This window comes from Lactuca serriola, chromosome 4, assembly GCF_051521515.1.
Source record: "Lactuca serriola cultivar US96UC23 chromosome 4, Lser_US96UC23_V15, whole genome shotgun sequence".
Lineage (NCBI taxonomy): Eukaryota > Viridiplantae > Streptophyta > Magnoliopsida > Asterales > Asteraceae > Lactuca > Lactuca serriola.
The window spans coordinates 111,721,225-111,734,928 of NC_136411.1; the positions used below are offsets into that span (position 1 = coordinate 111,721,225).

Sequence of the window (13,704 nt, forward strand, 5' to 3'; positions counted from 1 at the left end):
TGATCTTTGCTCCATTCTAGGAATACATGCGATTTTTGAAAACGTCAACTTGATGTTGGTGAGTTCACAGCTTTTTATAATTTTATTTAGTTTAATTAAATTGAGAATCATTTTTCTTTTTAGAAAAACATTTCTTAAAAAATTTTATCAATCTCAGTTTACTATCTTTGCAGAATATCTAATGATCATATCTTATTATCTTTTAGGATATTTTATTGATCCTAATTTTACTATTTTTGCAGAACATCTAACGATATTGTCTTATTATCTTTTAGGATATTTTATAAATCATAATTTACTATCTTCGTAGGATATCTAACTAATCATAATGTGTTTTGTTTACCATACTAAGGCGTCCTTAATGGTAGTCGGATCTCTAATGTATTTGTAATGTATTAGCATGAACCCCATAATCGACGCTGTTTGACCAGTGATTACCCCGCCAAGACGTTTGTGACATCCCCAAATTTCTCGGCCAGAAAAGACCGATTTAGTTTATACTTTTAAAATAAAACCAAAGTAATCTTTTAAAAGATGTTGCAGAATTTGTCTCCAAAACAAAACATGATAAAAATTTATCAAACATTTCTTAAGGAAATATATATATATATATATATATATATATATATATATATATATATATATATATATATATTTCATTATATATCAAAACTTCGGGATGTCATGTTCCGATACAGACCAAAAGCATAAAACAGTATATTATAAGTCTTACAACAGTTATTTACAAATATTGGCCTATAATCCAAAAATCTCTCGTTGTCATCCACCTATGCTCTGGGTCCACTACCTGTAATATAAAAAAAATATAAAAAAAAAAAAAAAAAAAAAAACTGAGTGGGTCAGGCTTGAGAGTCTGGTGAGCATATAGGGTTTTCAACCCACAAATAATAAATTTATTAATTTTCATCAACCAACAATAAATTTATTAATTTCATCAACCAACAAAAACTTTGATTACTCATTCTCGTTATCCTCACTTTACATCCCTAAACACCTATCAAAAGGGACCCAGCCTAAGGATCATCATCGGGATGGACACTACTGCTAAGGGGATTACTCAGCCATAAATGTCCTTAAGGCAACCATGAGGGGGATGGAGTACACCAATGAACATATAGTTCACCAACACCTACAGGTTGCGAATCTGCTAGCGTTCCACTGGACTGTCTAGAAAGGTCTGTGGTCGTCATCTATACCCCACTAGATGACTACAACAATAACATCGAGGTCTCTCATCATTTTATCACACATCAACTATTTTATCTACCCATGATTTACCCAACATATTTGTATATAAAAATACATATACAATTTAAAACTTGTATAAAATATCTATTCAACACTCATCTCAAATAAACAAACAATATAATTACACATAGCACGTATTTTATAGAAAATATTTCATATCTATGTGTAAGCGGAAAGTGACTATACACTTACATGTTAAGACGATAATTGGGCAGCACCTCGTCTCTTAAAATAATATTCTTCGATGAAAACGGGGTGTTTTCTCAAAAACCGGGCTTCACGTGGACAGAGTTTTGGCTCGAAAAGACGAAAACTCTTTTTCTCGAGATCTTTGGGGCTCTAGAATTTGATTCAGGTGCTAGGACGATACACTAGGCTTCGGGGGTATTTCTTGCAATTTAGGAGAGAGTATAAGGTAAGAGAATGGAAATTTGTAACAAAAATTCAGATGGCATCGGTTCCTATTTATAGGAGGTTGAAGCTCCTTAGTACGTTGGGCATAATGCTCAGGTACGTTGGGCGTACTGCCTCGCTAGGTTCTTCGTTGGGTGTACACTAGTATGTTGGGCGTACGAGGGGATAACTCCGGACGTGTCTAAGCTACGAACACGTGGCATTCATGTAATGGAGTAGAGAAGGTGAAGGACTCCGGGTCACGTACACGAGTAAGCTAGGTGTACCCCGGTACGCTGGGCATACTCCCATTTTCCAAACTATAAAAATTCGTAACTTCTGCATACGAGCTCCATTTTTGACGTTCTTTATATCCACGTGTAGGTGAGATTGTGCTCTATAACTTTCGTTTAGACTCTGTCAGCTAATTTTGACTTTATTTTTAAAGTTATATTTTTAACAGACTGTGACAGGAAAAGTCCGTTAAAAATTCATAACTTCTTCATCCGACATCCGTTTTCGTCTGTCTTTTTATCGTTAAACTACTAACGATGATATTTTCGATTCTCGCTTAGGTTGTTTCGGCTAAAAATCACCCGATCTAAAATTCGAGTTTCGGGCTGCATACAGCTAAGCTGAAACTTAGAAAAATCATAACTTCCTCATACGAAGTCAAATTTGGGCGTTCTTTTTATGCACGCTCCCAGTTGAACGAATACTACAACTTTTATTTAGATCGCTAAGGCTAAAAATCATTTTATCGTAAATTCACTTTTTACGTCATACAACATCGTGTCGGTTCTGTCGCGAAACTTCGACAAGTCATAACTTCTTCATTATTAATCGGATTTCGGTATACTTTATATATCTGGAATCCTTGCTTCAACCACTACAACTTCCTTCATAGATATCGGGTTTATCTAATATTTATTTTCGGCACTTATTTTTATTCTTAATTCATTAAATCATACTAATTTAGTAAATAAACACATGATTCACATAACATTCACATAATTCCTCTTTATTACTTTAAAATGAGTTACAAAGGTTAACCTAGACTATTACATCATCGTTAATGCCTTAGCCTAGAAACACGGGCGTTACAATTCTCTCCCCTTTAGGATGATTCCATCCTCGGAATCACACATCAACAAACAAATGCGGATAGCGACTCATCATGTCACTCTTCGTTTTGCAGGTGAGATTTGGCCCATTCGTATGTTTCCAACGGACTAGCACTAAATCGACCATCCTGCGTCATAACCTCTTAGTCTTACGGTCAACGATTGTCTCCGGTTCTTCAATTAACCTCTTACTTTCATCCAACCTTAATTCATAAATTGGAATGATGTTGGGAACTTCTCCCATGAATTTCCTCTAATAACACACGTGGAAGGTGTTATGAATACCTTCTAGTTCTTCTGGTAATTCTAGCTTGTAAGCTTGATTTCCAATCCTCTGGAGAACTTTAAATTGTCCAATAAACCTTGGACTTAACTTTCCCCTTTTACCAAATCTTATAAGTCCCTTCCACAACGAGACTTTAAGTAAAACCGAATCACCAACTTCGAATGATATTGGTTGTCTTTTCTTGTCGGCATAGCTCTTTTGACGATCCTGAGCTGCTAAGATCCTTTCTCTAATCACTTTCAACTTTTCAGCAGTCTGATGGACTATTTCATGTCCCATAAACTGCTTTTCCCCAGCTTTCAGCCAACACGACGGCGTTCGACACTTTTCTCCATATAAAGCTTGGTAAGGTGCCATCTTGATGCTTGAGTGGAAACTATTATTATAGGAAAATTCTACCAGAGGTAAATGTTCATCCCAGTTACCTTGGAATTCCAGGGTACATGCCTTTAGCATATCCTCCAACGTTTGAATTGTTTGCTCGCTCTGACCATCAGTTTGCGGATGTTAAGCTGTACTTAGACACAATTTTGTACCCAATTCCTCTTGTAGACTTCTCCAGAACCTCGACGTGAAACGACTATCACGGTCTGACACAATCACCAAGGGAACACCATGTGCTTTCACTATTTCTTTCACATAAACCTTTTCAAGCTTCTCCATAGACCACTTCTCATTGGATGCTATGAAATGTGCACTTTTTGTGAATCGATCAACGACCACCCAAATCATTGTTGGATTAGTGTCTAAGTCCATAACTATTTTGGTATGTACTTGACCCAATTGTGCATGGTCCTTTTGGGTTGCCTTCACACTGGTGACTAGACATGATGATTGTTGAGGAGAAAGGTTGGTTTATTGTTAAGAATAATAAGTTATGGTATAAATATGATTTGTTAATATAGTATATGAATAATATATTAATTTGGAATCATATTATTAATTAGTATTTAATCAGAAATTAATTTAGAACTAATTGTGGGATTAAAGGAACTGACTGAAAGTGCAGGGGCTATTTTGTAATTATTCAATAGTTGAGGCTTTGGGCCATTGGACCACCTTTATTAAGGCTTGAACGAAAATCCTAGAAGCATCTAGGAGTTTTCGTCCAAGGGCTTAAGGAAATGAGTCCATGGACTTGCTTAGGCCCTAAGCTAAGGGATTAGGGTTTACACCTTGAAACCCTAGTTAGCCATAAGTATAAATAGCACCCTAAGGCACTAAGATTTCGTCCAAGCCTTGGGAAACCCTAAAAGGGACGAAATATTGGGCAAGATACCCTTCTCTCTTCTCTCCCATATTCATCCTTTCACCTAGTGTGTTTATGAGCCATTAGAGGTACTACACTTGTGGTACTTGCTTTCAAGAGCTAAGGAAATTCAAGGAACTAGTTGTTATTGCTATATAACAACAAAAGGTATGTGTTCTATTTTTATATATGAATTTCGAAAATAATAGTAGCATGCCAGGTTTCTTTTTGTGTTCATAAAGTTGTATAACTAATAGTGAAAACATAGATCCAACTCTAGGTAGGGATGGCAAAAAAACCCGAACCCGACGGGGAAACCCGAAACCCGATCATTTCGGGTCGGATAACGGGTCGTTATCGGGTTTTTTATCGGGTTCGGGGCAGGGAGTGGGTTATCCTCGCCCCGACCCGCCCCGCCCCGATTATATATATATATATATATATATATATATATATATATATATATATATATATATATATATATATATATATATAATATGTTCAAAAATTTTTGCTGTTAATTGTACGCGTTCAAATATAAAATACTTATCGTGGACAATTTTTTTAGTTATTAACAATCTGGTGTTAATGATCATTTTTATGTGTTTTGACGTATTAAAAAAAACTTAAATCAAATAATTTTTAATATAACGTCCAGTTTATTTTATTAAAGTGATGCATCATGTTTTTAATTTAAAAGAGTTGCTAGAACATGTATATTTTATAAGACATTGGGGTACCCTAAAAGAGAATAAAGATTTCGTTATCAATTGTTGTAAACCCGATAAGATACCCGAAACCCGACGGGGAAACCCGAAACCCAATGGGGCTCCCCGATAAGATACCCGAAAGTTATCGGGGCGGGTTTGGGAATCCATGCCCCGCCCCGAACCCGCCCCATTGCCATTCCTAACTCTAGGGTTGCATGCACACATAGGATTGTTTGTATAAAACCCATCAGTGGTATCAGAGCCATTGGTTTTTATTTTCAATTAGCATTATTCAAATGTATGAACTTGACAAATTAGGGTTTATTGCTAGTAAACTCTAGGGCTTGGTAATTTTCGCAATAAGGGTTGCAAAACCCTAGTTGGCGATTTTTTGATAGGGTTTTAAACCCTTTCCTTAGCCTCCAAGATTTTGAAATCTAGGGTTATCCAACCCTTGGATTTCGAAATTGCCTTCTTCCCTAGGTTAGATCCTAAATTTTAGGGATTTGGATAATGTCATATCTTGTAATTATCCTTAAATGTTTAAATTTGGCAATTAAAGATTTTGATTTATCCCATCCCATAATTTCGAAATCTAGGGGATTTAAGGGATTAGATTAAATTAATTGTTTAATTTAAAAGATATCCTTACCAAAATAAAAGATAATTATCAAATTAATTAGATAATCATTTCCTTATGTGATAAACTTGATTTATTTGAATTATTTGATAGATTATCTTGCAAGAAATTGAATTAGGTCATATTTAGATATTTACTAATTAATTGGTTAATTATGATTATTTGTAATTTGATCTAGAATGTTCTTGCTTATGTTTTGAAAAATTTCAAAACTTGCCCTCAAGTTTTGGAATTTAAATTGTTTTATTAAAAGGTTTAATTTTGAAAAAGTCTAAATTCTAAAACCCTAATTTTGAAAAGTTCAAATTATACCCTTATGGTTTTATTAGATTAATTAAGTGTATAATTAAAAGAGAGTTAATAAATCCATAATGATATGGTTTATATTTAATTAAATTAAAACTGTAATTTATAAAATTAAACCACTTAGTATTTTAAAAGTGTAAAATACACCCTTATACTATGTATGACATTAAAAGTCTAATATTATATATGTATAACTTAAATGCTAGTCTTACCGTTAGTAGGCCTCATTCATGAAGCCGATCTATGGTGGAGGATCGTTAGCCGAACGGGTAGGATAGAGCAAACCCTTTCCATTAAAAGTATAATGAAGTATAAAGTAACTAAATTTTTTTTACAAAATTCCCAATCTTAGTTACTTTAGGAAAAAGTGAATTGATGCAATTCCATGAAATTACACTTTGTGCCCTTGCGAAGACGTTAGTGGAGCGCGTGTGGTTAACCGGCACACTAAATGGTTCTAAGCAAAGGTTGCAAAGGGTGACTCAATGTTTGTCATAGTTCGGTGGAGCGTGTGTGGTTAACCAGCACATCGAATAGGTGACTGTAACATTGGGGGCACCATGTAAGTTTGCATGGTTATTCACACCCTGTTTTGTGATCCTCGGCATCCCAGTCACAAATCGAGGGGCATGTCGAGATTTAAACATGCCATTGAAAAGTTCAATGAATCTCAAAAGATATAAGAGTTTTCAATACATTTAAAGCTTAAGTTTCCTTTTCGTTTTTCATGGTGGAAATTGGTAAATCGTCATTTACCTACCTTCAAATATTTTGCAACTAGATTACAGCATCCCTCTTCTAGGTTGTAGAGTATTGTGTTGGATCATAGCCTTGATGTTTCATTTGGGTGTTACATCAAGAATTCTAATCAACTTAACTTGAATTTTCTCCCGATTGTAGATGTCAAAGTATGACAACTATGATCTTCCCAAATCCCGTGGAACAAGCTTTCCACATGAATATGATATTCCACGATTCGATCGAGGAACAAAAGATCATGCTTCACTTCATCCACCTCCTCTAATTGTTCTCCCTACCCCACAAGTTTAAAGGCTTGAAAAGTACAAGCTCACTCAAGCCCTATTGGAAATTAAGCACGAAGATGGGAAACCTGTGTGTGCACACGTCTTAGAGATGAAGTCACACATTGATAGGTTAAGGATGTTGGGTGTCGAGATTTTAGGTGAGTTGGCCGTTGACTGGGTTCTTCAGTCGCTTCCTGAATCATATAGTGAGTTCGAGAGTACTATATGATGGATCACGACGTGACCCTCATTGATCTCACCTATTTGCTTATAGTTGCTGAATCAGCAATGATTTGGCGTACTGGTCACGCAAATTTGTATAGTGAATCAAACTCCCAAACTGTAATGGACACTAGCAACATCGGAAATCTAGAAAGAACTAAGTCTATTATATCCACCTGTAGGTGAGACCATGCTCTACAACTTTTGTTGAGACTCCATCGGTTAATTTGTACTTTATTTTTAAAGTTATATTTTTAATAGGCCGGGACAGGAAAAGTCCATTAAAAATTCATAACTTCTTCATTTGACGTTCGTTTTTGTCTGTCTTTTTATCATTGTACTACTATTGACGATACCTTTGATTCTCTTTTAGATTGTGTCGGCTAATAATTGCTCAATATTTATTTCGTATTTCGGGTTGTGTATTGTTATGTTGAATATTAGAAAGTTCATAACTTCTTCATATGAAGTAAGATTTGGACGTTCTTTTTATGTATGTTCACAGTTTAACGTATTCTATGACTTTCATTCAAATATTTGAGGCTACAAAGCATTTTATTGAAAACTCACTTTTTATGCTGCTCAACGTTTTGTCGGTTTTGTCGCTGAACTTCGATAGGTCATAACTTCTTCATTATAACCCGGATTTCGGTTTTCTTTATATTTTCTAAATCCATAAAACAATCTCTACCGCTTTATTCATCCCAATCAAGTTTATTTAACATTTTATTTTATGACGATCATTTTATTAAATCTTTAAAATAATTAAATGCATATAATATTCAAATAATTTCTCTTTATTACATTAAAACTAGTTACAATGGTTGACATAGACTATTACATTAACTTGAAATGTCGGGTTGCTACATTATCCGCCCTGTTAGAGGGAATTTTGTCCTGAAATTGTTTCTATAGTGGTACTCATGAACTAGGGAAAATATGTGAATATTTTTGTTTCATCTGATCTTCCCGTTCCCAAGTGAATTCAGGTCCTCGCTTGGCATTCCAACGAACCTTCACTATTAATATACGACTTTGTTTTGTTCTTTTGATTTCCCTATCCATGACATCCACTGGTTCTTCTACGAAGTGTAGACTCTCGTTTAATACGATTTCATTGCGTGGAATTACAAGAGTATCATCAGACAGACACTTCTTTAGATTTGAGATGTGAAAAATGGGATGAATGTTACTGAGTTCATGCGGTAATTTGAGTTTATAAGCAACCAGACCAATTCTAGCAAGAATCTTAAATGGTCTGATGTACCTTGGACGTAGTTTTCCACTTTTACCAAAGTGTATAGTTCCTTTCCAGGGCGAGACCTTTAGCAAGACGTGGTCACCAACCCGAAATTCCAAGGGTTTTCATCATTTGTCTGCATAACTCTTCTGTTTGTCGCTAGAAGTTTTCAATCCTTCCCGGATTTGTACATTCCTTTTTGTGGTTTCTCGAATGATCTCGGGACCGGTTAGAGTACTGTTAGTTACTTGGTTCTTAGCTAGTTGTGTATCGCCCACTTCAGCCCAACACAAAGGAGGTCTTCACTTACGACCATAGAGAGCTTCAAAAGTGCAACTTTGATGCTAGTGTGATAACTATTGTTGTCGAAGAATTCAATTAGTGGTAAATGGATGTCCCAAGATTTAACAAAATATATCAAACAAGCCCTTAACATATCTTCCAGCGTTTATATGGTTCTCTTGCTTTGTCCATCAGTCTGAGGATGGTACGTTGTACTCATGTCAATATTTGTTCCCAAGGACTTTTGCAATGATTGTCAAAACCGGGAGGTAAATCTACTATCTCGGTCAAAGGTAATAGATATCTGCACACCATTCAATCGTACTATCTCTTTAAGGTAAGTCCTTGTTAACTTCTCTATTTTATTAGTTTCTATTATTGGCAGGAAGTGTTCGGATTTGGTTAATCTATCAACAATAACCCAAATGGTGTCATGACCACCCATTTTCTTGGGTAACTTGGTTATGAAATCCATTGTAATCCACTCCCACTTCCACTCAGGTATTTCTGGCAATTAAAGTAAGCCTGAGGGCTTTTGATATTCTACTTTGAATTTGGCACAAGTTAAACACTTGCCCACATAAGTAGCAATTTCGGATTTCATGTTTGGCCACCAATAGAGTTCCTTAATGTCTAGATACATCTTGTATGAACCCGGGTGAATGGAGTATCTAGTTTTATGGGCTTCATTCATGACAACATCTTTGTGACCACCGAACTTCGGTGTCCTGATCCGATTCTTGAGATAACGAACTCCGTCACCCTTGATTTCCAAGTTCTTTTCCATTCCCCTTAAGGCTTCGCTCATCATGTTCTCAAATTTCAAGGCTTCCAGTTGAGCCTCCTTGATCTGTGTGAATAGGTGGGAATGGATGGTCATGGTCAGAGACTTTACTCGACGGCCCGAATACTCTTTCCGACTAAGGGCATCGGCTACCACATTGGTCTTTCCTGGATGATAACGAATTTCACATTCGTAGTCATTTAGTAGCTCCACCCATTGTCGTTATCTCATGTTGAGTTCTTTCTAATCAAAGACATGTTGAAGGCTTTTTTGATCAGTAAATATTGTGCATTTTGTACCATATAGGTAATGCCTCTAGATCTTTAGAGTGAAAACCACTGCTCCCAGTTTGAGATCGTGTGTGGTATAATTGACTTCGTGGTTCTTAAGTTGTCTCGAGGCATAGGATACAACCTTTCCTCGTTGCATAAGAACGTAGCCTAACCCTTGCTTGGACGCATCGCAGTAAACTACAAAATCTTCTGTCCCTTCTGGGAGGGACAAGATCGGTGTGTTGCAGAGAGCTTGCTTTAGTGTCTGAAAAGCAGTTTCTTGTTTCTCCTCCCAGCTAAATGTCACACCTTTCTGGGTCAAGGTGGTAAGTGGCTACATGGTCTTTGAAAAGTTTTGAATGAATCTTTGGTAGTAGCCAATGAGACCTAGAAACTGACAAATTTTTGTTGGGGTTCGTGCGGTCACCCAACTTTCGATAGCCTTGATCTTGGAGGGATCAACATGTATCCCATCCTTGCTGACTACATGAACTAGGAACTCCACCTTTCGAATCCATAATTCATATTTTGAGAACTTCACGTACAATTTCTATGCCCTTAAGGTTTACAAGACTTGTCACAAGTGTTGGTTGTGTTCTTCCTTACTTTGGGAATAGACTAGTATATCGTCAATGAAAATTATAACGAACTTGTCTAAGTAAGGTCGACATACTCTATTCATCATATCCATAAATGTGGCAGGTGCATTCGTCAGACCAAAGGACATTACTACGAATTCATAGTGACAGTAGCGAGTTCTGAAAGCAGTCTTTGGAATACTATCCTCCTGGACTCGTAGCTGATGGTATCCTAATCTCAAATCAATCTTGGAAAAGAATCTTGCCCCTTGAAGTTGATCAAAAAGGTCTTCAATTCAAGGAAAAGGATATCAATTTTTAATAGTAAGTTTATTCAATTCCTTGTAGTCTATACTAATGCGAAACGATCCATCCTTCTTTTTTACGAATAAGACTGGTGCTCCCCAGGGTGACAAGCTTGGTTTGATAAAGCCTTTACTGAGAAGTTCATTCAATTGACTGGATAGTTCCTGCATCTCTGAAGGTGCAATACGATTTGGGGATTTAGCCACCGAGGTAGCTCCAGGGATCAAGTCGATTCGGAATTCGACTTGACGTTCAGGAGGAACTCCTGAGAGATCTTTAGGGAATACATCAGGGAAATCACAAACTTTAGGAATATCCTTGATGTTTTTCACTTCTTGTGTTTTATCAACTACGTGAGCTAAGAAGGCACAATAATCATTGTGAAGATACTTCTTGACCTTGATGCAAGAAATGATTTGAAGATTTGCACTAGGTTTGTCACCATAGATAACAAGGGATTCACCATCTGGTAAATTGAGGCGAATGGCCTTTCTGTAACATAGAATATCAGCATGGTGAAGTCTTAACCAATCCATGTCGGTTATAATGTCGAAGCTTTTGATTGAGACCGACATAAGGTCAATTTTGAATGAATGGTTATTTAGAGTAAGTGTGCATCCTATGTATATGCCATTGGTACTCTCGGTTTTTCCGTTGGTCATCTCAATGGTGAATGTATCTTTTAGTGATTTGGGGTTTTGTTTTAGCAGATGTTTGAATTTATAACTTACGAAACTTTTCTCCGCACCGCTATCGAAAAGAACGCATGCGTAAAAATTGTTGAGAAGAAACGTACCGATGACTACGGTAGGATATTCCATCGCATCTTCATGGCCAATTGCTAAAACTCTTTCTGTACCCCCATCATTCTTCGTCTTTGGACAATTTCTCTTGAAATGTCCTACTTCCCCACATTCGTAACAAGCTTGGCTCACTCCCGCTGCAGGGACTTGAGAAATGGGTCGTGCTGGTGCTTTACAAAAACAGGCGGTGTGCCCCTTTTTGTTATAGTTTTTGCAGTGCATTTCTCTGCAAACTCTCGTATGATGGAAATTGCATTTATTTCACTTTGGAAAAGTTCCAGCGTATCTACTTGGGGTTGTTGGAGTAGCAGACACAATGGTAGGAACAGGGATTGGAACAGCAGTAGGAACAATAATTGTGTGTACTGCCACTTTTTGTTGCTTTTTTTTAGGGTTCTTGTGATTATTGCCCCTTTCGCTTATTCCGTAACTTCTTTTTGCTGCCCCTTCCTTGGGTTGCTCCGGGATGGGTACCATGAAGCCTTGACGAACTCCATGGTCTACTAATGTTTGTGCCAAACGTTTGGCACTGTAAAAAATAAGTGGGTTTGCGACTATTACATTCCCTTGTAATTGAGGAGAAAGTCCCCATATAAATCTCTCTATTTTCTTGCTCTCAGTGGGAACCATCCCTGGACACAGAATAACCAAATCACCGAACCTGGCAGTATATGCAGCAATATCGGAGTTTTTCATCGTTAGACCCCAAAGTTCCTGCTTTAGCTTTTGAATTTCACCACAGGGACAATATTCTGCCAACATCAGAGTTTTTTTAAGTCATCCCAGCCCATGACATTGGCGACCAGGAGAGATAATGATTTGACCTAGCCATTCCACCAGGAAATGGCTCTGTCTTGGAAGGTGCATGTTGCATACTTTACTTTGGTTGCTTAGGGGCAGGCAGAGATTTCAAAACTGATTTTGTTTTCTTGAACCAGTGTGTCAAAGTAATGGCACCACCGGTGCCATCAAAAATTTTGGGTTTTGCATTCGTAAAATCTTTATATGAAAACTCCCGAGGGTGTCCAAGACTTTCCCCATTATTAGAGTTATGAGCCCCACTGCCAGCTCCACTTGTACCACTGGCATTAATTTGCGTCATGGCAACAGCCACGGCGGCGGCCACTACTGCTTGAAAGACAGCAACATCATATTGTGGGGGTCGCGACGGTGGTGGATTTGGTGGATTGTTGTTCTTTCTGTTGGACTTTGTTGGAGGCATCTTTTTGCCAAAGAATTAACAATGAATAGGTGATAATTTTTTGATAATAATTGTAAGTCGGGTGTTAATAACTAAAAAATTTAGTTTATTTTATGTATAATGACCGACTTTAAATGTGTTTTGCATTCAATTCATAATAGTAATTTATATATAAAAAGATAAACTTATGAATTTTGATGATGATAACCAATGAAGCGAAATGTTAGTCAATTACTTTGATATATATTGATACATAATGTTATTGGAAAGTTGGACCTTGTTACTGGTCTAAAGTACATCAAAGTTTTAAAGAAAACTCGACAACATTACATTTCCCTGTTTAGTATAAAAGTATAATAACAGGGTTGGGTTATACATAGATAAGATTAGTATTAACATATATATATATATATATATATATATATATATATATATATATATATATATATATATATCTCCAAAGTCCTAGCTTATATCAAAATTAGAAGTAGCATAAATACTACTTGCGGCGAGTACTACGCCGAACACTGGACTGTGTTCCCTGGTGTTTTGTTTCTATTAAACGCCTTTCCATGACAATCTGATGTCCCCTTAGTGTTATGAGTTCATCTTGGGCAGCATCCATTTGTCCTTGTAGTACTTCAGTGTGAGTTCGGGTTTGGTCATGAACTTCATCTAGACGACGAATATCAACGATGTTAATCTGGTCAGTTGCATTTACTTCAAGGATTCGATTTATTGAAATCCGCGCTTGATCAGTTTGGCGAGCAATGCGGTGTACTATTACAGGGAGAGCCCTGTCGGCTGAACCTCCTCCAGAGAGGTCATAAAAACCTCTTGACATCCCGTAAGGAGGGCGTTGTCCTTGTTGTCGACTCCAGTGGTGCAAGTATGCGACCCATGATGTTGTTGGTCCTTGAAAATCTTGTCCTATTGTGGGGTGTTGGACGGCTGGTGGGGGGTTGTAAACTTCAGGTTTTGTGCCAGTGCCATCGGAATCTTCTTATTCTTCTT

The 13,704-nt window shown here is 36.9% G+C and overlaps 1 protein-coding gene across 1 annotated transcript; it reads right to left on the reverse strand.

The window, feature by feature from the left end:
- Nucleotides 1-788: 788 nt before the first annotated feature.
- LOC145098726 (uncharacterized) lies at nt 789-11,711 on the reverse strand. Its single transcript, XM_079036336.1, has 3 exons — nt 11,150-11,711; nt 10,820-11,035; nt 789-808 (listed from the first exon to the last, which is right to left on the reverse strand). Exons 1-3 carry the CDS (start codon nt 11,709-11,711, stop codon nt 789-791), a joined length of 798 nt encoding a protein of 265 aa, XP_078892462.1.
- Between the last annotated feature and the right edge of the window lie 1,993 nt (nt 11,712-13,704).

What these genes read in the sequence shown, in the direction of transcription:
- LOC145098726 (XM_079036336.1), bottom strand. Translation starts at nt 11,711, where the DNA reads ATGCACTGCAAAAACTATAACAAAAAGGGGCACACCGCCTGTTTTTGT. An exon ending in TCGCCTCAATTTACCAGATG is followed by an intron (nt 11,036 to 11,149) that starts GTGAATCCCTTG and finishes TAGCTCACGTAG; the next exon opens with TTGATAAAACACAAGAAGTG. An exon ending in TCAATTGAATGAACTTCTCA is followed by an intron (nt 809 to 10,819) that starts GTAAAGGCTTTA and finishes TTTATATTACAG; the next exon opens with GTAGTGGACCCAGAGCATAG.